General features: G+C 40.8%; 1 protein-coding gene across 1 annotated transcript; it reads right to left on the reverse strand.

Annotated features, from left to right (window-relative positions):
- Window positions 1-12203: 12203 nt before the first annotated feature.
- INSIG2 (insulin induced gene 2) lies at window positions 12204-25152 on the reverse strand. Its single transcript, XM_034785983.1, has 6 exons — window positions 25010-25152; window positions 19152-19486; window positions 15991-16115; window positions 13442-13608; window positions 12867-12966; window positions 12204-12285 (listed from the first exon to the last, which is right to left on the reverse strand). The coding sequence occupies exons 2-6, from the start codon at window positions 19393-19395 to the stop codon at window positions 12244-12246; spliced, it is 678 nt and encodes a 225-aa protein (XP_034641874.1). The 5' UTR covers window positions 19396-19486; window positions 25010-25152; the 3' UTR covers window positions 12204-12243.
- Window positions 25153-27767: the final 2615 nt, after the last annotated feature.

Below are 27767 nucleotides of genomic sequence, written 5' to 3' on the forward strand. Positions count from 1 at the left end.
CCCCTAGAACATTAGATACTTCACTGATTTCAAGTGGCAATTATCTAGTGCATTTTTTGCAGCCCACTCTGACTAGAGGCATTTCATTTGCAGATTTTGATGAAAATTGTCGTATTTTTTAATTGCCTATTTCACCAAACTGAATTTTGAAGCAAGTGATTAACTGGAAGCTGCTTTTTTTCCCTCGGAGTTGCCTTGGGCAAGCAAGAAAAATATTTGTCAAGACCCATGTCTGGTTATTTCACGTTTGAGCTGAGAAATGCACAACTGCCTTCAAGTCAACATTAGGTATAACAGAAACATGACTATTATTTAACCATAGCTGAAAATGTCAAAAACAAGCTGTGTCTGGCATTTTGACAAGACAGTGTTGAAAAGGAACCACTTTTCAACACTTGGGAAACTGTAGAGCAAAACTGTACAGTTATCACTTGGCTCTGGGTAGGACTGTAGAGGTTTACGTTTAAATTCTCAGGATTGTGTTATTAGGGAGTACTAAATTATTATCATTTGTATTCCAGTAGCACCTAGGAGTCCGAGCCATGGACCAGGATTCATTGTGTTAGGCACTGTACATACTGAGAACAAAACTCTGCCCCAAAGCTAGATAAAACAAAGCCTGAAGTCCCAATCCTACAACTGCTTACAGGTATGCTTGGCTTTATGCACATGAGGTCAATGTAACTGTTCACATGCCTGACAGTAAGAATGTATGTAACTTTTTCTGGATTGGGACCTTAATTATGACTCTGAGTGTTTGTTAGAAATAAACCAAAAATATTTTAAAGTAGACATCCTCCCTGGAAGTTTATCAAGTATAATCAAAATTTGATTTGGCACATTTTTATTAAAAATAGCATTGTGAAGGGGAAAAAACCTTTGATACTGGAAAAACGTAGAAAATTTAAAATCAAATATACTTTCTTCCAAACAGAAGAGCAACTTGAGGGAGATCATTTTAACCATAGGGTAAAGAAGTGACAGTTCTTGTGATCCAGAATATTGGGTGGGTCAGTGCTAGAAGAAGACAGTACTCTCTCTATATGTTGATGATAGTTTTAAAGAATTCTAATTAGCAGGATGGACAAGGTGTTATGCAATTAAAACACTCAAAAGCGTCAAATATATCTTCTGCATTGTACAAGCAACTGTTGACCAGCTTCATGTAGGTTAACTGGCTGCATCTCTCTGTGCTTCACCAAGATTCAGGTAAACAATTTCTAACCTGTTCATTTCACCCCACTAGGCACCTTTGATATCAACCAGTTTTAGATCCTGTATTATATCTCACATAGATTTGTCTTCACAAACATATTTGAACTGAATTTCAGAGTTGTCCGTTGTTGGCTCCCTGAGCAAAAGCTATAGTCCAATAATTCACACCCATTGATCCTCGGGTGAAGGATCATGATTTCTTCTCTCTACAAACTCCTGCCTACAATCCTTTAACTTTGTACCAAATAAAAGGACAGTTGCACAACAGATCTCTGTTTGTTCTATTAGCTGTTTTCTACTTCAGAGTTTAAGTCAAACTCTACTGAGAGTTATGAAGGCTGGACTAAATGAACCACTACTCCAATCCAGTGTGAAAATTCTTATGTTCTAGGAGTCATGAAGACTTCCACACCACTTTTGGAGCTTCAGGGAACATCCATACAAAGAGAATAGGTATCCTCAGAGCAGAGAGATTCCACATACAAAGAAGTATTTGTTTATTTTTCTGCTGATTTCAGGAAATATATTTCAGTTTCTAATGCCCTGGAGAACTTTCCCGTCACCGACCCACAGTTTAGCCCACCGGATCAATGCAATGATCAGGGTCTGTAGACATAACATGAAGAAAACTTTACCGTGAGCAGATACCCACCTCAGAGATTTCATTTCTAGATTTCACCAACTCTCACCCAAGGCACCTCTAACTGTCTGTGCTGTTACACTGCTTTTGGGAAGCCAGTGGCTAAATGTGGGTCTGAAATCACATGGAACATTATTATTGTTTAATCAGAAGAGACACCATCCCAAATCAATCTTGAACTGAATTTCCTACCAGTGAAATATCAAACAAAAATGCATGAATATGGCAATCTGTTATGACAACAAGCTCTTCAATAGCCAACACTTTGCACTCACATCATCGTTACGCTGATCTGCCACATCTGATGCTAACAACTTCGTCCCTCTGAAGAGTTGACGTACCCTATAAAAAGTGCACTTTGTAAATCACAGAGAAAGAGGACAGCTTCCATCCATGATGAAAGAAGGAGGGAAAGGCAAATTTCAGTTTGTTCTGGTCTATCTAGGTACATTTCTGACTCCTTATTACCTTAGGAAAAGGACTGAACAATTATTGTAGGCCATTCTCAACCATGGTGGGCTAAATTCTCTGCGGTGAAACTGCTGCAAATCCACTGAGGTCAATGGAGCTGTGCCAGTTTAGCAGAGGACTTGGCCCTGTCTCCGTTCATTCAGCAATGATTGTACTTGACATGCAGTACAGAACGCGCATTTGTTTTTAAAAGGAAAACAGTGGGTTCTTTCAATGCTAACCCACCCTATAAATAGTCCCAGTTTTCCAAGAACTAAAGTGCCTTTAAATCAAACTCATATGTGTAAAATAGTTTGAAGAGAGGGGCAGAGGAAGAGAAAGGAGAAGAGGATATCACTTTTACTTCTTTGGTATTTTTGAGTGACGGGGATCTCAGCAGTGGAGGATGAGGAAGTGAGTGCTTGAAAGGCAAGGCAGCCTGTGTTTCAATTGTACATCATTAAAACACACACCCATTACAATCAAAGTTATTTCTGCCCCACATAAACCTGATGTACTCTCACATTACCAACAAAATTACTGGGGATCAGATCCTCCCAAGACAGCTTTGCACTGCTCCAGCGGGTACTTAAAGTTGCCTAAAGACTGCAGCTAAAGAATGGCCTATGCTAAGGGACTGCTGACCCCTGTTATAAGGTGGTATTCCAGGTTGGATTGAGGATGGGGATGGGATGGGGCTGATGCACAACATACTCTGCCAAGTCTAGGCAGCAGAGTTACCCCTTAGGAGCAGTTACCCATTGTCGTAATTTGAAGCAGGCCCAAGGAGCCGAGAGCATGTTTGTATGAACACTGGATCTGTGGATCTGGCTCCCAATCTTCAAACTCAGGCTGTGAAAAAAAGCCATTTATCATTTCAAGCTTTCTTGCCCCTTACTGTTCGTCGTGTAGCCCTGTGCAAAGTTTTGTGGTTTCCCTTCCCCAGGGATGGATAAATAATTTGTAACAATTCCTTTGCTAAATTTTGTCTCCATTTCTGGTCACGAATTTTCACAGAATAATTCTTGCTTCAGAAACTAGGCACAGCAAATATTCAAAAATCTGAAATTCAAGCTGCTTTTACCACAAGGCATATTCCCGTTCCCCGAGTTGCTGAGCATAACTTCGAGTGAAGTGCACAGACAGTCACATTTACAGACTCAATATTCCCTTGCTGAATATATTTTGCAACCTTAGCTTAAATTGCACTATTTCAGCAAACATCGCCACCAGTAAACTTATTTTCTAGCGTATTCATAGAAAGCAAACACAACAGGGGTGTGGGCATAGCCGACGAGAATCTCTTTTAACGTTTGGATGAATTCTATTTATCTGGGATTTGGATGTCATGAGTTCTGTCCGGGAGCCTAAAACGTAGAATTTTCTGAACGCTCAACTAGTAGATCTGTAATGTATTTACTAGTCTCTCTCTCCCCCATCTTCTCTTTCTTACTATTGTATTTGATTTCTTGAAATTATGGTACACTGGGTACATTAGAAAATACCTAATGCAAAAGTATTAACAGGACAGTTAATCTTTTGTACCTCACACCTCAGACAGCAGAGTTCTAGTGACTGCTAGGAAAAAAAGAAATCCCTTTCTAAAAAAAAAAAAAAAAAAAAATGCAAATCTGCCCTTTGGCCTGGATTTAAGCCTGCTAAGAGAGGTCAGGGGAGAACTACTGCTTCCCCTCGGGACTAACTGCCTTTCAGGAGTCAACACACTAACTGCCAGTATGCTGCCTGCAAATCTGTGCATAAAGTTTATACTTTAATTTGAGGCTGCTACTTGCCTGCTGAAGAAAATTCAGGACAAAGCCGTAGGTCCTTTTGCTCAAAACATGATCATATACATAGTGAAAATGCAATGTGACTGCATGAAACAATTAAACTAAGTAATGTTTACTATTCCACTGTTGTTAAGTAGTTGGATTTACCTTTCATTTAAGATTTAGAGTTGGACATTAAATTCCAGCATGCCTCCTGCTTTGCATTTAGTGCTGGCATCAGAACTAAGCACTAGATGATTCCTCCCACTGTGAGGCACACACTCCCTTCTTCCCAGCCATGGTTGTACTTTTACAAGCACTATATTTCACATTTAACACCACTTAAGTGTGTGATGTTTATCCATTAATGTTATAAATGGGCATTACTAGCAACAAGGATTCCAAATGTAAAAAACACGCAAGACGGGCAGGGTGATGCATCTGTTATGACAACACTCTTTCCTTAGGAGCCGGGGGAGGGAAGGGGCTGCTAGTCCCTACTGCTGCAGAATCCAGCCAAACGCAGCGATGGAAAGACTAGCTGTGACAGAGTGCTAGGAGCCTACCGCTGACCCAGCACTCTGGTCACTAAGATTATGTCTATATTGGGATAAAAAACCCATGGCTAGCCCGGGTCAGCTGACTTGGGCTCACGGGGCTTGGGATGCAAGGATGAAAATTGCTGTGCAGACATTTGAGCTCAGGACCACTGCAAGTGGGGAGGGTCCCTGAGCTTGGGTTCCAGCCTAAGCCCAAATGTCTCCACAACGATTTTTAGTCCTGTGACCCATGCCAGCTGCAGCCATGTTGTAGGTCTTTTATCCCTGCGTAGATGGACCTGAGGTACTAGCTATTTCTCCCATGGAGCGGAGTTAACTGGGAGATGTGTGCTCAATGGCTTAATTGGGGGGGGGGGAGGTTGACGAGCTAATGAGAGCAATCAGTTTGTCAGCTGGGAACAGTTACAGGACAGGAAGGAAGTGCTGGGAAGGCTGCCAGGGGATACAGGATCTCAAGATGGTGAGATCTTGCCATCTCCCTTCCCCAGCGAGCAGGTAAGGAGGTTGTTTACTTCCAATGGTATGGTGCTGCACAAGGCTGTACTGGTAAGCTCGTGCCATGGACCCAATAAATAACACACTGGTGTTCATGAACTTGAGAGCATCTAGTCTGTTTGTGGTGGCCTGAGGTGTGGAGAAGGTGGCCGTGTCACACTGGCTTAGATGGGGGACAGAGAGGAAAGTTGGAAAAGGGTGGAGAGGACACAGAGTAGCTTAGGATGGACACTCCACGGTAAAATTCCTGCACCTACCTTTTGGCCCATACAGGACAGGCCTGCCTCCAGGACCTGTCATGAGGAGAATCACCAGGCACTGCATGTATGAGCTTCCTCATTGCTGCATTCCTACAGGACAGGGTGGGAACAGGTGACCCCATCAATTATTCAGAGCCATTAACGGCTCAAATCCCACAGACTACATTTCCACATACAAACCACTGGCAACTGCGATCCCCAGGACATCATAGATCACAAAGCTCAGGACAAGGCATTCTTGAGGTGAGGTTTGGGGAGGGGATCCAGCGATCCAGGACAGATTAGATGAGGCCAGAGTCCTCTAGGTTTCTCAACCTTTTTGATACCAGGCACCAGGATGCTGCCTTCCTACACTGTCAGGGCAATCTCAGGGAACAGTGCCGATCCAGACCAGTCGTTGAGAAACACTGCTCTAAGAGATGCTGCCAAGCTTCCTTTTCCACAGCAACAGAAAGACATTCACAGCCAGCTGCTTCTCTCTACCCTTCCTCCCTCCTCAAGAAAAGAAAAAAGACTCTACCCCAGGCAGAGCTGTCTATAACCTAAGAAAGGAGAAAAACTAGAAACTCAATGAAGCCTGAGACTTCTCTATTGCCCATCTCAATCTATTGGGTCTGGAAGTTGCTAAGACGATGGGCAGCAGCACAGAATGGATACGTCATTTATGTCTATATAGTGTTTAGAACAATGGGGTCCTGGTCTCTAGGTTCTATCATAACAAAATAGTAACAGTCAGACACAGACAACCTACCCACTAAAGCACCCAATGCATCAGCTAAGAAAAAGCCGCAGGTCAAAACAGCAACAAAATGGGGACTGCAGCCTACAAAAGCCTCTTTCCAAAAGGTCTTCACTGTTTGATGGGCTAAAAAAAAATGTTAGAGAAAAATAAGAGATCTAAGCCACAAAGCATACAGCAGAAGTTCCATCCAACTTCCAGACACAGAACTCTGGGTCACCACCAAGCCGGTAAATTGATAAGTGACATCATTGAAAGCTCTGTGCTTTCCTTGTCCATGGGAGAGGACATCAGCATTGGGTTTGGGCTGGCAAGACCAGACCTAAAACCAATCCCTGTTAGATCCCCAATAGACAATCTCCAGCTCCTACTACTGTGGTTTATCATTCCAATTTATTTACAGTTCCTTCAACCAGTTTTCACATGTGTATGACAGTGCCTGTATTTAAGACCATTTGAATTAAGCTTTCACACACAACTGTGAGGCACTGTATTAAAATGCTTTCATAAAATCCAGATCCATTACACCTACTCCCTTCATCCAAACAACATCAAAAGAGCAATCACATTCATGTGGCTTGATTTGTTCTTTGTAAACTCATGCTGTCTATTGTTCATAACTGTCACCCTCTATTAAGAAAATGAGCTCTCCCTTTCCATATTTGTTCCATTATTTTATTAGGGACTCAAGTGAGCTTTCTACATATTTAATGAAGCACCAATCATCACAGAGTCATAGTACTCTTTATCCAAGTGCTCTTGCCAGGGTTTCTTTTATATTAATATTTAAAGGACTGGCATCAGGTTTGCTTTCTTCACAACTGCCAACCCCTGCCTCCCCAAATCATAGGGTAGCTTGCAGCTTTCCATAGCTTTTTTTTTAAATTGCAAAGGTCAGTAAATTCATTAGCTAAAGACTTTGAGAACCACACTGCATTGAACCAATGATTTGTCTAGTGCAGGGGTAGGCAACCTATGGCACGTGTGCCGAAGGCGGCACGCGAGCTGATTTTCAGTGGCACTCACACTGCCCGGGTCCTGGCCACCGGTCCAGGGGCTCTGCATTTTAATTTAATTTTAAATGAAGCTTCTGAACATTTTAAAAACCTTATTTACTTTACATACAACAATAGTTGAGTTATATATTATAGACTTAAAGAAAAAGGCCTTCTAAAAACGTTAAAATGTATGACTGGCACGCGAAACCTTAGAGTGAATAAATGAAGACTCGGCACACCACTTCTGAAAGGTTACTAACCCCTGGTCTAGTGCAATATCCAATCTCAAACAATGGACAGCACTAGATATTTCTAAGAAATGTGTAAACCTCCCTGGTAAGGACAATTATTCAATAACTTTCCTATGGGAGTGGGGTGGAGTTTTTTCCTAACCCCATGCAACTGTTTGGCATGACCTAGCATGAGGCAGAGTTGCCAAGTTTGGTTGGATGTATTCCTGGAGGTTTCATCACACAACAATCTTCAATTATAGATTAACCTGTAAGTCCTGGAGACTCCAGAATACTCCTGGAGGGTTAGCATGAGGGCTTTGTTCATTGTACATTTTTACCCTGTGTAGCATAACTATGGATAGTCTTATTAATCATTTGTCTAATCTTTAATTTAATTTTACATGCTCTTTTCCTCAATACTACCTTCTGCCAATGAGTTACAGAAGCAGCCAGAAGCCTCAATTAGGAATTTGGGACCCATTTAGCTAGATACTATAATACAAAGGCCTCCCCTTCTCCAAAGAGTATACAATCTATACACCTGTTGAGACAATGAGTGTATAAAACAAATAAATGGGCCTGGAAAAAGACAAGATAGGCAATGAAACAATCCGGTTTATATTAATAAATAAAAGTGTCAGTATGCCAATGGTCTAGCCATTGTGCAGTGATTTATAGGTATCCAGGCAGAGGTGAGTTTTAAGGAGGAAACAGAATGAGGAAATGTATTGCCTGGCTATTTCATTGGTTTAAATTCCTTCCTATAGCATTGAGAAGAGGTAAAGAAATGCCCAATTTATGTTCTTTATAACGTTATTGTAAATAGTTCCATTGTACCACATTTTACCTGTCTCCTCTCTAATCTAAATAATCCTAACCCTTTTAGTATCCCCCACTTTAGATGTTTATACGGATAACATCATCCAGAGGTGTGCGAGATCTCATTAGAGAAAATGAGGGATGTAAACATTCAATCTTCAGTGCATAAATTAACCACTAACTCACAGGTGTTAGGAAAAATCTTTGAGTTATTCCATAACAATCCACAGAAACATAGGAATTGTCATATTGGATCAGACCCAAGGTCCATCTAGTCCTGTACTCTGTCTCTGACAGTGGCCAACACCAGGTGCTTCAGAGGAAGCTGTAAGAAGGCTGGAGCAAGCAGATATGGGAAAATCTGCCCCCACATCATCTCTCAGCCTAATCTCTAATACTTAAAAGATTGATTTAAACCATGCAGCATGAGGCTTCGTATCCATTCCAAAATTTTTGTTAGTATTACCTATTATGACAACAGGGAAATATGTGTAGTAATTATGTTCAGATGTGAAGTCATTTAATACTGCTGTTTGTTTTCATTGGTTGCAATGCTCTTGACTTCTTCTATTTCGGTTATATTACTTTTGAGATGTCGTGTCCAAAACAGAACACAGACACTATTATGCCTCAGCCTGAATATTTATCTGTCTTAATACACCTATGACTGATTGTTTGTTTTTTCCCAGGGTTGTTGGGTTTTTTTGGACTAGTACACCATATAGACCAGAAATTTTTATCTGGACTGCCCACAATGACACCTCTCTCTCTTTCCTGAGAATGTAAGATCCATCAATGTATATGAATAATTCATACTGAACCTTCCAATGTGCATTAGATAATTATAGAAATATAGGGCTAACAAGGAGCTCAAGAAGTCATCAAGTCCAGGCCCCTCAACATCTGTTTATGAAATGAAAGTTATATATGTACTATAGAATTGCTAAGGGGGTAGCTTTGAAGCAACTCAAAATTTTAGACTTGATTAACCTAACTAACGCTGCATTACCTAACGTTGCCACCTCACTGGTAACCCCACCCAGTTCAAACCACTGATAAATAAGTTATACAACACAGGTCCTGTTATGGATTCTTGGGACACCCCACAATTAACCTCTTTTCCATGTTTAAATTACCATTTATTCCAAAATCTTTATTTTCTGTCTTACGCAGTTTGAGATAAAATTGGTCATTTGTATATATTCTCCCATCCAGCCCTGGTATTCCCCCTTCCAGCTTTCAGATTTAAAATGTCAGAATTTTAAAGGCAGTTCAGTACCAAAGTTTTGTCAGAATCACTGTTGATTTAAGTCTCACTCCTTATTTGGTAATCCTGTTTTTAATCTAGTAGTTTTAAACAGGGGGATTGTGAAACCATCATGCCAGCTCTACAGCTGAAATTAGCATGTGAAACACTTGGAGATATTCAGTATAATTATGAATGATTACTACTTACAATATTTTGTGACAGGTTTATTTTTTTTTAATTATATTTAATACATATTTTGCTTTTAACAGCAGAAATAAACAGCATAGACCTTACAACTCATAGTTAGTGAAGAGTTTATAGTGCTTATAAAGTTGTATCTAAAATATACCTTATTCATTCTATACTGAACATTTTGAAGACAGTCTAATATTATAATTACACACTATACAATAGCAGCATGTTCACACCACTATAGTTAAGGCTGTGTCAGCATTCCCATTATGTACCTCTTTTTTCAGGTTCTGAGTATTCCAGCCATAAAATTATAATGCAGTTTGAAAATTTGACATACAAGGTTTTAGTCCGGCAGCAAATTTGTTTTAGTCGAATAAGAATTAAAAAAATAACATCTCTATAATAAAGGAGACCACCCAAGTGCATTTTGCCCAATCAGCTTAAAGTTTCAAAACTGAAATTTGGAAAGAAGTTAGCTGACAGTATATTCCAATCATTTTTAAAGGAATGTGATTTTAAAATGTTGCAAGGTGGGTGCCACAAATGAACAGTAACCACTTTTCACAAGGATTTTTACTGTACATTTGAATACACGTCCTGTTTTCTATAAGTATGTAAACCAACAGATAGAAGAACTTATTACTAAGCAAATAAGAAATGACTTACCTCCAGTTTTAAACACACACACAGTGGTCAACATTAAAGCCGTGGAATGAGGTATCACATTATTTCCCTACAGCTATTGTAAAAATGATGATCAATATCTCCGCTTTTATGCCAATCATTGACTTTTTATGAAGACAACCATGCTGAGGATCTGATCAGGCAGTCCAACTGAAATCACTTGTCTGAGTAAGGAATGCAGATCAGGCGAAATGTTATGGGGAAAAAAAATAAATTTAAAATATATCAGCAGGTTCCTTGTGAAATGCCAGAACCTGAAAATGGAATTACAACCTTCATTTATGTAACATCCAAGGTTGCGTTATTTATTACGACCCTGATGGAGGAGAAACATCCCTAAACAGGAGTGCACTTAAGCATATGCTTAAGGTTCGCTTAAAGGAAAGAGCCTGCTTAAGTGCTTTCCTGAATTGTGACCAATATGTGAAAACGTGCATGAGGCACTGAAATGTCATGGAGCTGTAATAAGCCAATGAAAAACTGTGGAGCTGCTGAACTGAGATCTCCAAATATCATTTGCTTATTTAAAAATTTTAAAAGCTGCGTCCACGCAAAAGTTTTTCCTTCTGATAACTCTTATTGTTACATGCTATTGGAGGCATTTCACTACATGTGTTATAGACTTCAAATATAAGCACACAAGACCGAAAAAAGATTGCCTATATCAGGCTTCATGTACAATACATACATAGACATTATAAAACTTATCTAAACATATATTTGTTCTTTGGACCAACTTCAGTCTCCTTATGTGACTGTAACGTGTTTTAAAAAAATCTTTCATGGAAGATTAAAAATAATAATAATTAAAATGCAATAAAAGAGCTTGCTTAAACAACATCAAGACAGTGATGGAAGTCAAGAGACAAGAGGTAGGGACGTTCCAGGCCTAATTCACTGCTGGCATAATCAGGCAGAAGTCAACTTAAATCAATCAGGTGGGTGTCTATTTGAAGTAAAGGTGAGTTTGCCCTATAATCTGAAGGGGGAATTGCAAAGCCAAAAAGGGAAACTGGGGGTAAGCCCCAAAATATAGGCCAGATTCCAACACACACACAGACAGAAAGAGAAGTGGTTAGTGCAATAACCTCCATCTTGGAAGACCTGGGATCAAGTCCCTGCTCTGCCACAGATTTCCTGTGTGAACCTTGGGCAAGAAATTTAGCCGCTCTGTGCCTCAGTTCCCCATCTATAACATGAGGATTACAGTACTTCCCTATCTCACAGTGGGGGTAGTGAGGATAAATACATTATAGAGTTTGAGACACTTAGATATTACACAAATGGGGCCATACATGTACCTAAAATAGAACTTTCCCCCACCCACTAGTCCCACAGACTTCAGCCATACTACTTGTAGAGTAAGGTATTACTCAGCATGACTAGTAGTGTCAGAATCTGGCCCTAGGTGATGCGTGTCTTTATTAATCAGTAGCAAGGCTGTGATTCTGTTCAGGGGAAAAGACATGTTTATGACTAGCTACCAGCATGAGTTGCAATATCTTCAGCCTTAATTCTGAATTCTCTGGCTTTTGCTAAACTATCAAAAACTTCAATTCCCCAAATTGCCTAGAAAAACTGAAGCAGAATTTTCAGTTACAGTACAGTAACTCAAAGGTCTGTTTGGCACTGAAACATTGTGGAAAAAGATGGTAAACCTAGTTTAGATTGGCAAAAAAACAATCTTGTCTATGAACAAATATTGTCAAATGTATTGCATACGAGTGTTACTTCACAGGAATCAGACACCAAGGTTTCTAACTGACTTACAGAAGCAGCAATCACAGATTGCAATAACGTGTACCATTCAAGGGGGGGGGGAGGAAGGAGGGGCCTGCATTTTGGCAATTTTAGAGTCAAAATGTTCCTTATAGCATATTCTTCCGACAGTTGTTTGTCATATATTTTCCTGTATAAAAGATGTATTTTGCTTTTCCTCAGTCCTGGTGAGATTTTTCTGCAATGACTTTGCATTCATACTGCAAAACAACCAAAGAGTGAAAATTATTTGAGAACAAGGATTTATACAATTAAGTTCTGAGTTAGACAGCTGTGAAAGGGAGGGATCTACATAGCAACTGACACAACAGCTCTACCCACACTTTCCCCCAGATCAGTTCAGGCCCCCAAACTCCCATGCTTTTCCCTCATCAACTACAGTTCTGTAGTAAACATTTTGTACACAATCTATGCCTCCTTGCGTAGCAAAAGAGAGCCTAAGTACATTAGCTATTAACTTAGAGCTTATGCAGCTTTCCTCCCCCGAAACATGGTGTTCTTATTTAGGCCTTAATCCTGCAAAGGCTTGTGCGTGTACAGAATGGAATGAACACAATGAAATGGGGAACCCTTTAGGATAGGTGGGGCACTCAGCAGTGGACAGAACTTCTGCTGGTGGGAGGGACATGCTGACCAAACTGAAAAGCACTGTCTCTGGACTCCCATCTTAGTCCACATTTGCAATCTGAATAACTGGTTGATGTTTATTAGGAAAGAATTTTTTAAAACCAGACAATACAAGCTCAGTACCCCCCAAAAAATAAAATAAACTCTAACTTACCATTGCCAGCTGCCTACCAATGTTCCCCACAGTAATGCCACCAGCAAAAAATATACATGGTAACCAGGAACGAACATAAAGGAAATCTGGAGATGTATATCTAGAAAGGAATACAAGTTTGCATTATTATCTGTTTACTGCCAACATTGAACTGAACCCTATGCACAATCCTTTCTTCAAAAAAAACATACTTTTAAAGTTAGGCACAGAGACATACTGAGAAATCTGGATATGGGAATATATTAGCCTAAAGATACACACACTTGTAGTAGGAAGTTTGATTTCTTACTGAAAATATCAAATTTACTACCCATCCATTCATTCATTCTAATATCCTTTCTCTGTTTGATCCAGGTTATTTTGCTGTTGGTAATGTAGCAGTTTTAGAACTCCAAACCAAAATCTCGGTCTTACACACACATAAGCACTCACAAGAATAGTCCAATTAAATTAAAGTTACACACGTTTAAGTCTTAGCGAGTTCAGGGCTCAAGTTAAGTCAGATCTACCTTCAATGTTCTTGTTTACTAATCGAACATGAACACCACTTAACCAGAAGAAAAATAAAGACTCACTGGTAAACCCCATTGTAGACCAGAAGCTGTGATACCAAGGTGGCCAGAAAAGCAATTCCGATTCCAAGACCAAAGCCACTTCGTGATCTATCAAAGGTCCACCATAGTCCAATTGAAAGCGCTGCTAGTGTAAGAGACAACTGTATGTTGTTGGCAAAATCCACTTTCTGTGGTCATTTGTTAAGGATCAGTTTTAAAGTGCCAATTTCAGGTGAAGTGCAATAATATTTACTTCATTAACTTTTGATCTGAAAAATAACACAGTCCTACATAATAACAACGCCTAGCTCTTGCATAAACACGGCTCTCTTCATTTAATACAACTAAATGGTATAAGAATATTATAATAATAATTGTAAAGTATTATTTTATCTGTGTTAAGAAAAATATTTACTTAAAATGTTATTTTATGTTTACAGTATTTTTTTAAACCCACAATGTTGTCTCAGGACTTTGCTACAAACTGTACAAGTGTTTTAAAATACAAGGAGACTGGACGGAAATTAAGTAGAATACCAGATTTTTTGACAGATTTACTGTAAAAATATTACTGTTCAGATGAAGAAGTACCAACAACAGTCCAGCCTCACCTGTTGCTCCTTTAATATCCTAAGGTTAAAGCTTTAAATCTAGCATTAAATTGCCAAAATGCCATATATCTTATGTTGTTGCCTACTGAAATAAGCTCATTTGGAAAAACAAAATATATTTAATTTCAATAACTATTACATGTTTTTAATTAGAATAGTATTTTTATCCAGTAAAACATTTATTCAGAATCTTGTTTGCTTTTAAAAAAGCTACAGCTATGCAAATATGATAAATTAATAATCCTAGACACTTTTGTAGCACTTTGCCCTCTTCAAAACACTTCACAAATATCAGCTAATTAACGGTACTTTCTTACAGAGATGTTGAGAAAATTAAAGAGAGATTGTTAACATTCATAAGCCTAAACTTAGATTTAGGGGGTGACAAATGTATAGGTAAAAAGGTTGTCCTGGTCTCAACCACAGGAATCCACTGGCCTGGAGAAAGATCTAGTGGAGTAGTCTAACAAGAAATGGGGTTAACTTGATGGTAACAGAGAGAATGGCAGACACAAGGACACAATGACCAAAGTCAGATCAAATGCTGTTATTTTAAAGTGAGATGAACTGAAGCTCAGGCTTTTCAGGAAGCCACTTAGAAGAAAGTAGAGTTGCTACACTAATAATAGCTATGGAAGAGGCATTGTTTCCTTAAAAATGTGGAATGGCTGATAGCAAACTGCAGAGGTGTTTGCTGAAAGTAATCTGACTCATGAGGAGTTCACCACCCAATTTTCAAGAAACATGTCATAATTTCTTAGGGTCCTGTATCTGAATGTGCCCACAGTCAGGGGATGGTCAGAAGTTGGTGGCATCCACGTGACCAGATGGACACGTCTTCAAATATGGGAGAACTGAGGCCCGCAAGAGGATATTAGCAGACCCTAGCTTTGATAGCTCCAACTTTTCTGGCCACACTAGATAGGATGGGGTATTGTGGGAAAAGAACAATATCCATCCAAAGGTAAGGCCACTTGAATGGGAACGCAGCCCATTTTCCATGCCTTCCTTTGGCATCTCATGTCATCCATTCTCTCTTCTGGTTCTGGATGAAAGAATGAGCCTTCTAGAGATTCTTAATTTTCCTTTTAATTACTTATCTTTGAGTCTGGGTTTGGTAGACTAGTCAATTGCCTTAACTTGGAGAGGGAGATCCTATACACGATGACACAAAGCACAACTGCTCGTGGGTTGCCAGTGAGACATCACAGTCCATTCTGAGGACATGTTTTTGTCCAATGGGCTTCTGGGAATCATGACTCCTTCATCTGGGGCTAGTATTAGTCTAGTGTAAAGATGTACATGGATTTTTGAGAATTCGGCAGAAAAATGATGTATTTCACATCATGCCACATTGATTCACTTGTAACTTCTCTCCTTTCCGCATAGGCTAAGTGACTTGCTTTAGAATATCTGCATCTCAGTCCCTCGTCTGTAAAATAGGGATAATAACGCTTATTCGCTTTTGTAAAATGCTTTGAGATCCATGAATAACCAATGCCAAGTATTTTTTTCCTACCAATTTTTTCCCGTGCTTAGCAAAGTGCACACTCTTCATTGATGCTGCTGCACATGTGAAGTTTGGTCTTTAAAACTGTAACTGTATTGAGTTTACAATAAGTGCAAGAAGAGCAACCTTAAAAATTTCTCAGAGCATAAACTCCTTTCCCATATGTACTTGAATAAACTCTAAAAAAGACACAAATATATATTTAAAAAAACAGGGTGAGAGATTTCAGTTTAAGTGGTATTTCTAGAAACTTATATGCATAACCTTCATTAACTAGTGCAGCTACTGACATTCTATAACAGTTTTAACTCTAAGCTACACTCTGTATGTCCTTTTAAAACATTATACATCATATTTTAGAAACAGTTACATTGTGAGCAGCTATTTAACCTTTGGTTCACCAGAAACTAATTTGTTACTGCAAACTTCATTACCACATAGAAGGATACAGCACTAGCATGATTGATACCCACAAAGACTGCTACACATCGCATTACACTGGACCATTCTCTCTTAAATTTATGTGGCTCTCCCAGATGTCTGTCCATGCAGGGATACAACAACCCAATCACAGCTGTGGAAATATGAAAGAAAAATTAACAATTAAAGCATCTGCAATACCTAGCTGCACTAGAGACAATCTAGACCAAGGTGGTTCTGCAACCATAAAAAAACCAAATATTTTTCAAACACTGTCAAGATTTAAAAATAAAAAGAAAGGCATTTCAGATAGTTTAGGCCCAAAACATAAGTTATTATTAAACGGCTGCCTTAAAATTCAATGAAAACAGCTATATGTTTGTCATTTAAAATTCCCTTACAGCATCTTCGGCCACAAGGAGGGATAGCTCAGTGATTTCAGCATTGGCCTGCTAAACCCAGGGTTGTGAGTTCAATCCTTGAGGGGGCCACTTAGGAATCTGGGGCAAAATCTGTACTTGGTCCTGCTAGTGAAGGCAGGGGGCTGGACTTGATGACCTTTCGGGGTCCCTTCCAGTTCTATGAGATAGGTGTATCTCCATATATAACAGCTTTGAGCTGGTGCATAATACCAGGAAGGATTGAAAATAAACTAAAAGTGGGATTTTCTAAACATTGGCAATACTTTTCCTTAAACACTCACTATACCGTAGTTCCACCTATAAAGACAATTCCCACACCAGCTGGGAGGCACACATGAAAGTTTAATGTTACGCTGTTTTAGTATGTAAGAAGCAGGGGCTCGGAAGGCAGCTTTGAATTCTAACACCTATTATGGTGATAGGTTGGATGCATCTCACAGGAGAGGTTTTCCATGTGCCAGAGAGGAACCTGATCTACAGGGTTTAAGAAATAAATGAAAAATCACCAGTGAAGCAGCATCAGAAATTGTCATGTAACCAGCATTCTAGCTGAGGACGTGGGGCCCAACTGATAGCTAACAGTGGTAGATGAAAAAAGTCTCTGCAAATAGCACTGATGGATGGCTATGAAAAATCTCTCTTCATTGGTGTCTTTAGGATGAGTAAACTAGGCCTAATGCCTAAGGGGTCGTTCAAAGAATTACAAATATTGTGGTTTTGCAGATCTGTTTACTGGGGGTGATGGAGAGGGGGAAGTCATACCCCAGAGACATATTAATGTCAATGAGATTGTGTAGGTAGGGATAACAGAACAACACATGAGTTATCCAGCAGATTGCCTTGAGTAGGTTGCAAACACTATTCCCTCAGGTAGCACTTGTATGCTAGACAGACAAGAGCAGGAGAGGAAGAATTGTGAAACATTCCTACAAAGAGACGCTGTAGCATTTAAAGCTGAAAGAAATCGACTAAGAACATGCAACCTTGTAAGTCAATTTCAGCATAGAAGCTCAGCTTGTCACCTCAAGACTGTGACAAAGCCTGAACCTTAGAGTTTCCTGGTAAAGAGTTTGTAGGTATGTAATGGTCTCCATTGCTTGCTAAGAGAGTGACACTATTGCAAATGGGACACACTCATTTCAACCTCCAGAACAAATCCTTTAGGTAGAAACAACTGTAGTAGACTGTGCACTGAAAATAGTGTGGGAGCATGGTGTGTAACTAAACGAGAACAGTAGGCATACCGCTGACCCTTTAAATCTTTTCAGAGCCTGTTTCCCCTCTCCCCTTGTCCCATGGACACAAAAAGCCCATCTTACTAACAGATAATTTTACAGAGCTACATCCATGTATTCTCTTTTACAAAACAAACCTGAGATCACTTACTGTAAAAAGACATAATAGATATGTTGTTGGATAGCTGAGCCCCGCTACAAATAGGAAAGAAAAAATCCTTCGAGATGGCCAAATCAAACTGCTCTATCAGTAAATCAAACCCCTCATGAGCTCTATGCCAAGACAACCAATTTAAGCATAAAAAAATATGCAGCAAATACAGGGTACCATAGCAGCAAGATTAGAGAATAAGAGCTATGTTAGACAGGCAACTTACAGATACAACAAGTATATAACTGTGACCAAAATATTCCAAAGACAGAGAGAACAAAACTGACATATTGAGACAGCTATTTGGACAGTTTCCTTTCAGATCAGGCTCTTCTATGAAATCTGTGGTGAAATGATTCAACACCATACCAAAAGAAAGGTAATTAGATAAAATATTCGACTTAAAAATTACCTTTAGCAAAACCTTGATGCCAGAAGTACCCAATAGACCAAAGGTAAGTTTACTGATTTGTAGTACCACCCAAAGAGGCAAATGGACTCCTCACTCTCATTAAAATCAAGCTCAAGGAAGATACTGTCTTTAAAATAAAGGTCTACTTATAATAGAATTCCCCCATCCAGCTGCTCAGAATAATCCACTGGTAAAGTGTTATATTGACCCATGGGAAAGGTCTTACACTGTATTCTGAAGCCCAAACTCTGTCAGACTTTTAAACGGAGCAGATTTCAGAGGACATCCATTGTTAACAATGTACCACTGACAAGAGCAAAGCAGCACCTTGCGCCTATATCTCCTTAGGATATAGGGGTACAGCTGCATTCCAGACCACGTGGACCTTTACAGATCTAATCCTGCACCTTGACCCGCACTCAGAAGCAAACAGGAAGCTGGGGCAAAAATGGCAAACTCTCATTACGGCTTACACCAGACAAGGCAAACTACTCCATGCTGCAAAATCTGGGATCTCCAGGTTCCTTTCCAGAGTTGCCCACAAAGGGCATGGCAGTAATCTAGCCTCAAGGATACAATCCTATGGATTTCAGTGGATTGCCAAACTCTGTATTCCTAATCCTGAAAACTGAGCATAATCTTCTGACTCAAGAATTCAGCACAGCAGGGCTAATATTTAGTCCTGCCTCAGTGCAGGGGACTGGACTAGATGACCTATCAAGGTCCTTTCCAGTCCTACACTTCTACGATTCTATGATTCACCCTACAACTTCTGTAAAAATGTACAAAGATCTTTTGGAGAGGAAACAGATAGATGGGAAAGGGAGCAGGACTAGATCCAAAATCTTAAATCGTCCATATTTTTCTATTAATGAAGGATTTTTAATTTCCGCACTACCACCCCCACGCGCACACACACACACACACACACACACGAAACATACAGACAGTTGGCACCTTCTGACATTACCTGAGGCTGTGCCACAGCAAGGTGGTACCCACCAAGCTGAAGAGAAGATGCTTGTGATCACATCTGGTGGAAAGAGCGTGACATTTCTCTGAATCTGTAGCAAGTTTAATACTAATGCAAGAAACACGCCAATAAAAAACAGCACTAATCCACGAATCACCAAGTTTATGCCATGACTGGTTATAGATGAAATGTATGGACCACACTTTTTTGATATGGTTGGTGCTGCATCGCTTTCTGCCATGACGCACGAGGCAATATCCACCAGTGTGACTGGGGAGGATCCACTTGTAGTCGGTATTTTAACTCTCCCAATTTAGGATGTACCCCAAACCCTGTGAAAAAAAAAAAAAGACATTTTTACAAAAATACATTTAAAAATAAGTCAAGCTTTTCTGAATTGGCAGAAGATAGAATTTACCTTCTGAAGAAGGCAAACCTCAACAGAACTAGCTCTTTGTGCAACAATGCTATTGCAGTTCTGTCTACAATCATGCGTTAAGCTGATGAATATGCTGCTAAAAATACAGTTTTAGCAACAGCTTTACATACTTTGGAGGGGGAGAAAAACCAAACCCGAGAAGGAGTGGGACGGCATGGCTGATGATGTGGGACCATATGGCGCAAGAACAGGAAATTAAAACTACTCAGGAGGAGGTGCTTGCTTCAGAGAAAACTGAGTCTGTGATGACTCTGATGTGAAAGAAGACAGTGAAGTGGTACCAGGGTGTAGGTGGCTCACAAGAGAATGAGGCATCTAGTTTCAAAGCAGCTGTGGAGTTACACACTTCTTTGATCTTCAAAAGAAGCCAGTAAAAAGCTCACAGTGTAGAGTGGGGAAATGAAATTTGAGAAAAATTTTGCAGGGTGGAGCCAACAACCTTTGTAATAATTGAGAAGGTGAGTCTTTGGAAGCTAGAAGGGCACACAGTCCCATTACACAGAAATTCTCATGAAGGCAACACAGATTTCATTAAAATTGTAATAGTGGGTTAAGAAAAATGATTCTCAGCTACAAAACAAACAGTGCAAAGAGGTAAAGAAACTCCACCTTCCCATCAGCATCAGAGCACTCCATACATACATGCCCAGCTCTGTACACACTAGATATGAATGGCAGAATTTCCTTCCCAAGCATCTTTTTTAAAACCATCAATCAAAACTATTGTTTTACGTGGATTCAACATTACATTCTTGTAGGACATGGACAGCTTAGCCACCTGGAACTTTAAAGAAAACAAACATTGTTTTAAAATTTGAAACGGCCAACTAGTGGCAGCTTTCGATAACTCTGACTCATGGCCACATGGATAGAGACAGAAGTAGAAGACTCCTTGTTTCCCCATTCCATTCCTAGAGCACACCATACTGTCTTCAATACTGTCTTATGATCCACGGCTAGGCAGAAATCCATACTTTTTGAGAGGGTTACCGAAGAGGCCACATAAAAAAAGTGTTGCCCTATCCATATAGAATTTCATTCTTGTGGATTTGGGCATCAGTTTACTCATGTGGACAGTCATAATGACTCCAATAGGACTACACCTGTGAGTAGTTAAGTGTGCGACCCAGGTTTGTGAACTTGAAATGCTGCCATTATTGTGGCTACAGAGGGCCTACTTTTCTGTCCTCCTGCATCTTGTGTAGTCATTTACACCAGTGCCAAATTTACAACACTACCAGATCTGATGCAGCTCTGGCATGATGGCACAGAGGATAAATCTCCATTACATTTTTAGTTATCTAGAATGGAGCAGCAACATCTTAAATGACTAAGACTTTTTTTTAATCTCACTGCTGCCACTGCAATGTCACGTCACTCTTGCCCCTAAAGAGGGGGAAAGAGGAGAGCAGGGCAAGATAATGAGCATCGCACAAAATGAGAAGACAGCAAGAGCAGCAGCAAAACATTATCAAATCTGATTAGCGGGATAAGCCATGGACCTCTAGCATGATCACTGAAGTTCCAAGTAAGAATATGTCATTGCTTAAATAAGTAAAATAAAAAGCATGGGACTGAAGGGTCAACACTGGGGAGCAATGTGGCCTTCTATTTAGGCCTCTGGAGACCTGGCTTCTATTCTTGGCTCTGCCATTAGTAGGTGAGGTGATTTTGGGCAAGTCCCTTCACCTACCTGTGCCTTGGTTTCCTCGTCTGTACAATGGGGATAATGATACTGATCTCCTTTGTAAGTGCTTTGAGACCTACTGGTGAAAAATGTTATATACAGCTTGGTATTATTATTATTAGTTACTAGAGAAAACATATTGGCAGTAGTATGGATAGAGTTTAATGATGCCAGCATACACAATATTAAAATAATTCAGCAGACAATGATTTATGAAACAACTGGCAACATTCATCAACCAATCACAGGCCTTGCCCATGGCAGGAAATTACTTGTTTTACAGCAACAGTGCAGCTGCAGTGGTGCTATTAACCGGGCAAACTCTGCTGTGGACCAAACATTTTTACCAGTGTCACCTTGACCGCTCAGATCAAGAAAGGAATTCCCTAGTGCAGAGGCACTTACAGAGTATGAACATGTTTACAGCAGCAAGTGCTTTGCCTTGAATTAGCAGCATGGTGTATTGGTTAAGAGCAGGCAACGAGGACACAGGACTCCTAGGTTCTACTCCTGGTTCTGCCATTGATTTGCTGTGTGATTTTAAGGGGAATCAATTTACCTCTGTTCCTCAGTTTCCCCACCTATAAATAAGGGACAACAACTGACCAATCTTTAAAAAGCACCAAGATCCTATATTTTTGCAATGTATTATTACTGTGCCTCCTGTATTAATTGCGGAGATTAAGATTTCTGAGAGAAGTTACAGCTGTGGGTGTGGAAAGAGTGTGTGCCTATATATACACACACATTAATCGAAATCAGTTATATTTTATCCAAAGCTTCCATCCAGGTCTGAATAACGCCACTACAGTTTACAATTTGACCCTACAACATTGCTGTGCCATCACCTCTTGAAAATGGATATTCAAAGCTGTAACAACGTAGGAAAGCTGGCACCTTTGCAAGACAGGCTCGGCTCCAGTTTATCCCTTCTGTGGCACACCACTTCAACTCAAACTTTTTAGTGAGGGGAAACTGTGCCAAGTGAAGGCTTTGGGCGTCGTGTACAATAATTAAATTATTACCGGAGATTTTTTCCCAGTCACTGCAATGTCTCGAATAGGAAAAGCATCCTGAAACTGCTCCAAAGTTTACCAGTTGAGCTAATCAATAAGGCTCATTTGTGTGAATCCCACAGATAAACTATTCTTATGCAATATATAGATGTTATGCAGAACATGGTGGAGTGGAAAAGAAGACTGAGTTTCTTAAACTAAAAATCTAGCACCAGGTGATGAGAACCGGGAAATGAAAAGCTACCATTCTGACACCGAGGGAGTTTTCTAATGTAGACCAGGACTAAGTTTCTCTCTGACATTAAAATCCAGGAACTTCACCTCAAAGCCAAGTCAAAGTTCCTCCAAACCAATAGCTTCTCATGCTGAGGTCGTTAAGGCATGTCAGTTTCTTAGCCAACAGTACACAAGCGAGTGATATGGCCAGCATCACATCAGACTGACTTTGACTGCCCTAACCCAATGAATCAGGTACCCAGTTTGCAGCGGAGTGAACTGGAAGTAGCCTTTCAGTGTGAGATCAAGTTAGACTTGCACCCGAGACAACCTTCGGGATTGCAGTCAAGCACCTTAACCACTCAGGCACCGCACCAATAATTATACAGCTTTCCCTGTCCTGCTCCTTACTGATTCCTGGCCTTGAAAGTCCCATTCATTTGGAAGGAGACTCTGAATCATTTTGGATTAATTTGAAGGCTTTTTTTTTTTATATATATATATAAAGTCAATGTAGTGCTTATGAGAAGTACCAGCCTGACAGCCCTGGAAAGCAAAAACATAGAACAAAACAGGTTCAGGACAGACAATAGCAGTGCAAATTTTTCCACTACAGCCTGCCATGGTGGCTCTGGCACACGTTCAGAGATAAGAGAGTAGCTAGATGGCAAGGTGAATTCAGACCTTCATTAGTCTGCCAACTAGAGCATCTGCTGCGGGTGGTGGATTTTTCAGAGAGATGCCTGTTGTCCGAAGATCACATAGGCCCAGGACCGGATTAATGCAGGGACTAAGGGGGGCCCTGGTGCAGCAGGGCCCAGGCAGGTTGCCTGCATGCCGTGGCCTCACACTGCTCCCGGAAGGGGCCAGCTGCTGGCATGTCCCTGCAGTCCTGGGGGAGGGGGAAAGAGGGAAGGGGAGGGGGAAAGAGATGGCTCTGCGTGCTGCCCATGCCCCCAGCACCATCCCTGCAGCTCCCCTTGGTCAGTTCCGGCCAATAGGAGCTGCGGGGTGGCGCGGGCAGCGCACAGAGACATGCTGTCCCCCTCACCTTTGGGGCACACAGAGACATGCCAGTAGCTGGCCGCTTCCGGGAGCGGCATGGGGCCATGGCATGCAGCCTGCCTGAGCCCTGCTGTGCTGACGGCTGGGAGCCACCTGTGGTGAGTGCCTCCCGACTGTAGCTTGTACCTCACACCCCTTACCCCAACTCAGAATCCCCTCCTGCACCCAAATTCCCTCCCAGACCCTGCACCCCAACCCCCTGCCCCAAGTCAGAATCCCCACCTGCTCCAAACTCCCTCCCAGAGCCCGCACTCCTCACCCTCTCCTACACCCCAACACTCTGCCCCAGCCCGGAGCCCCCTCCTGCACCAGACTCCCTCCCAGAAAGAAACTAATATAACAGATGTTCTAAGGTAAGAAGTAGGCTATTTTGAATTAATTTAACTATATTCTACATGTTTTAAGACTGAAATGTAACCACAGAACAGCTTTATGTTAATTAAAAGCCGAGTTTAGTATAGTGTTAATAACCTGGATGACATAACTGTGGTCATTTTGTTTTAAATTAGGAAAAAGACTTGTATACAAGGGCCCCACAAAATCTAATAGCCGCAGGCCCACAGGAGAGTTAATCCGGCCCTGCATACGCCAAGAAGTCGGCTGGCAACAACTTTTAGTGACTGGGACTGGGCCCGATATGAAGCAGCACATTGTTATTAATCATTTAGGGCCAAATTCTGCCCTTGGACAGACATAGACAATTCCTGCTCCAGTCAACAAGGGGCTTGTGTGCCCAGAGGGCAGCATCTGACCCGTACCCAGGGCCGGATGTGGACGTGGCCCCTTCTGACACATAATATAGGGCTTGCGTCTGATGAAGTGGGCTATTCACCCACGAAAGCTTATGCTCCAATACCTCTGTTACCCTGTTTCCCCGAAAATAAGACAGTGTCTTATATTAATTTTTGCTCCCAAAGATGCGCTAGGTCTTATTTTCAGGGGATGTCTTATTTTTCAGAAATGAAAAATGCCTTATTATCGGTGGATGCCTTATTATCGGGGAGGTCTTATTATCGGGGGGATGCCTTATATTACAACGAGAGGCAAAACTGTAAGTAGGCCTTATTTTCGGAGGATGTCTTATTTTTGGGGAAACAGGGTAGTCTTAAAGGTGCCACAGGCCCCTCTGTTGCTTTTTATTATACAGGGCTGACTCCCGCCTGGGGGAGTTCACTACATAGGATCCCAAAGAGGGAACCCCGGCGCCACCCCACTGAACACGGCATCTGAAGTCACTCCCTCTAGGGGGAAAGGTTTTAGCAGCGAGACACCACCAGCCTAATCAGGGGTGCAGCTCGGCAGCGGCTCTGTCCCACCCCAGCTGCATCCCCCAGAAGGCACAGTCCGTATCTCCCCCCGGCTCACCGCCCTCGCCACTCCCCCTGCAAGTGCCCAGCCCCAGGGCAAGTGTCGCCACAGCCCCCTTACTTACTCTGCCTCCGCCATCTTCTCCCTCCCTTGCCTCAGTCTCCGCCTCGCGCAGGCTCCACGGCGCTCAGCTGGGCTGGGGCGAACAGCTGACTCGGGGCACGAGGGATTCCGTGGGGCCCGGCCGCTGCAGACGAGATCGGGGCAGTGGGGCTTCCGCGGGGCCAGTCAGGGCGCTTGCAAAGCACGGACCGGAGCGGAGGTTCCCCTTCGCTCCTGTAGTCACGAAGCAGGAGGCGAGCAGCTGGGAAAAGGGGAGATGGGGACGTGCCAGAAACAAGAGAGAGACGTCAAGAGGGAGATTCCTGGGAAAAGTGCAAGAAGAATGTAGTCTAGTCTGTAATTTATAGAGAGGTGGGAAATGCACCCATCGAGCAACGGCTAAGATAAAGAGATAGCGAGGAAGGAGGTAAAAGTGCAAAAAGAAACAGTAATTCGAAGAAGTAACCAGTGCTAAGAAATGGGAGGGATGCAAGCTAAAAAAGGCACCGTGGAGAAAAAATGGAAGTGTGATAGTGCTAAAACGGGGGAAGAGGCAGGAATTATTCAAAGAAAAAGAAATGCAAGATCAAAAAAGTCCTTTAAAAAGACTGAAAAAACGAGAGAGCGAAAGAAGGAAAAACTGCAATAAGAAATAATCTGTAACAATTAAAAAAATACTACAGCTCCGATCCTGCAAACAGCTGTGCAAATGCTTAACTGTACTCCCATTGATTTATTTTAAACCTAGCCGCAGTGACTTTGGTGCAACTGGATTTAAAAGAATTCAGTGTTTTACGTTTGAAAAAGAAACTTCAGTTGCAGTCTTTGAATTCTTTTTTCTCCATAATATTATTCTTTACATGTCACCTTCAACTGCATTTTTTTAGATTTTTTTTTCTGTGAACTCATTAGCTCATTGACTTCAATGGGATTACTCCGGAGTAACATTGAGGATGTGTGTAAAGCATAGGACTGGGGCCTATGAAATGAAAAAAATGGGGGCTGGGAAGAAATACTAAAAAATAAAAAGGGAATCTGTGCAATAATGCTTAAAATGCAGAAAGAATGTGTAAAAGGGAAGAGTATTAAAATGCATTTTTTAGAAGTCTATTTTTTATATTTTGTATTTTTGCAATTTAAAAGTGTATAACGAATAAAAGAGCAATTAATATATAAAAAAGTAAAATTCAATGAATGTGACTGCAGTTCTTTTTAAAATGCAAAACACTGGCCTTTGTTATGAATCCAGTTCATTACTAAAACAGGAAGTGCAAAGCTGAGTCACTGTGTAAAATCCTTTTGCTTTCAGTTTTGTTATTTTGACACATTAAAATATCAGGGTTGGAAGGGACCTCAAGAGATCATCTAGTCCAACTGGCAGGACTAATCCTCAGACAGATTTTTGCCTCACATCCCTAAATAGCCCCCTCAAGGATTGAACTCTTAACCCTAGGTTTAGCAGGCTAATGCTCAAACCACTGAGCTATCCCTCCTCCCCCACTATTATGCTTAATAAATATCACTAACAGAGAGATAAAGATTTACTCATTTGCAATTAATTTCAAAGAGGGCTTAAAAATTGTTGGCCTGAATTGGGCCCTTTCTGATACGAAGATTTGTGCACTTACTTAATGTTGTTTAACAGTGTTGGTTTGCTGACTAGGGCAAAATGAACAGCGATTACTAATCCAGGAATCCCATTTTTATCACTAATTTGTAGACTTCCTTGGGGAGACGCTACAATGTGAGGCACACAACCTCTGGTAAACTAACTTGATTAACAACAAGCAGGAAGAACAATAAATAAGAACATCCTGAGGCTTGTTATTTATATTTTTATCTATGTGAGAGAAATACCATTGGGAAAGAATGCTATTACTCATTCCATTATGGTGTTAGTCAATGAACTTTCTTTTTATTCTTATTTCACGTGTCTTAAATACAATATAATGGATTTAGAATACTTACAAATCAAGTCGACTATTGCAAGAACTTTGCTATATCCACGTTACAAAATCACTTATATGATGATTGGAACGGGGGTTGTTGTTGCACATAAGAGTGCAAACCCCAATACAATTGCAAGAAGACTGATTGGTTAATATGGAATTATTTTATATTATGTATTACAGTAGCACCCAAAGGCCCTAGTCACAACCAGGGTCTCATTGTGCTGGACTATGTACAAATATATAGTAAGAGACAGTCCTTGCCACAAAGCACTTACAATCTAATTTAAGGCAAGACACAAGAGATTGTGACAGATATATTAAGGAATGGGGGAAGGAAGAAGCCGTTAACTGCGATAGGAGTACATGATTACAGAAGTGTGCTAGGTATGCAGTTACCTACTTTCAAGTCATTCAATGTCTGTTTTTGTTATATACAATAGAGATGAACAAAAAATATTGATCTCAGTTACTCCTACAGCCAACTGCTTAGTCAGTGTGTTTTATGTGATGATATTTGACTTACAGCTTTTGGATCCCGCAAGTTTTTTTAATCAGATAAAATGACCTTTTTGGATGTAAGATAAACTTCTTAGGACAACTGCCTCCCCAAGACAAAGCATACTTATGGCTCAGGAACTTTATTCAAAGACAAGGCCTGTCAGTCCACTGGGAACAACCTTATAGTAAAAGCTTTATACAAACAAAATTAATGCATTCGAGTAAGGACTAGGTTGAATGTATGAAGACTACAATTGATTGATGGATCTTTTCCTTCCTTGTCATATATATGGCCTAGTAATGTTTTATCTATAAATAAATTAAGGTTAC

The sequence above is a fragment of the Trachemys scripta genome, chromosome 11 (assembly GCF_013100865.1).
Source record: "Trachemys scripta elegans isolate TJP31775 chromosome 11, CAS_Tse_1.0, whole genome shotgun sequence".
Classification (NCBI taxonomy): Eukaryota; Metazoa; Chordata; order Testudines; family Emydidae; genus Trachemys; species Trachemys scripta.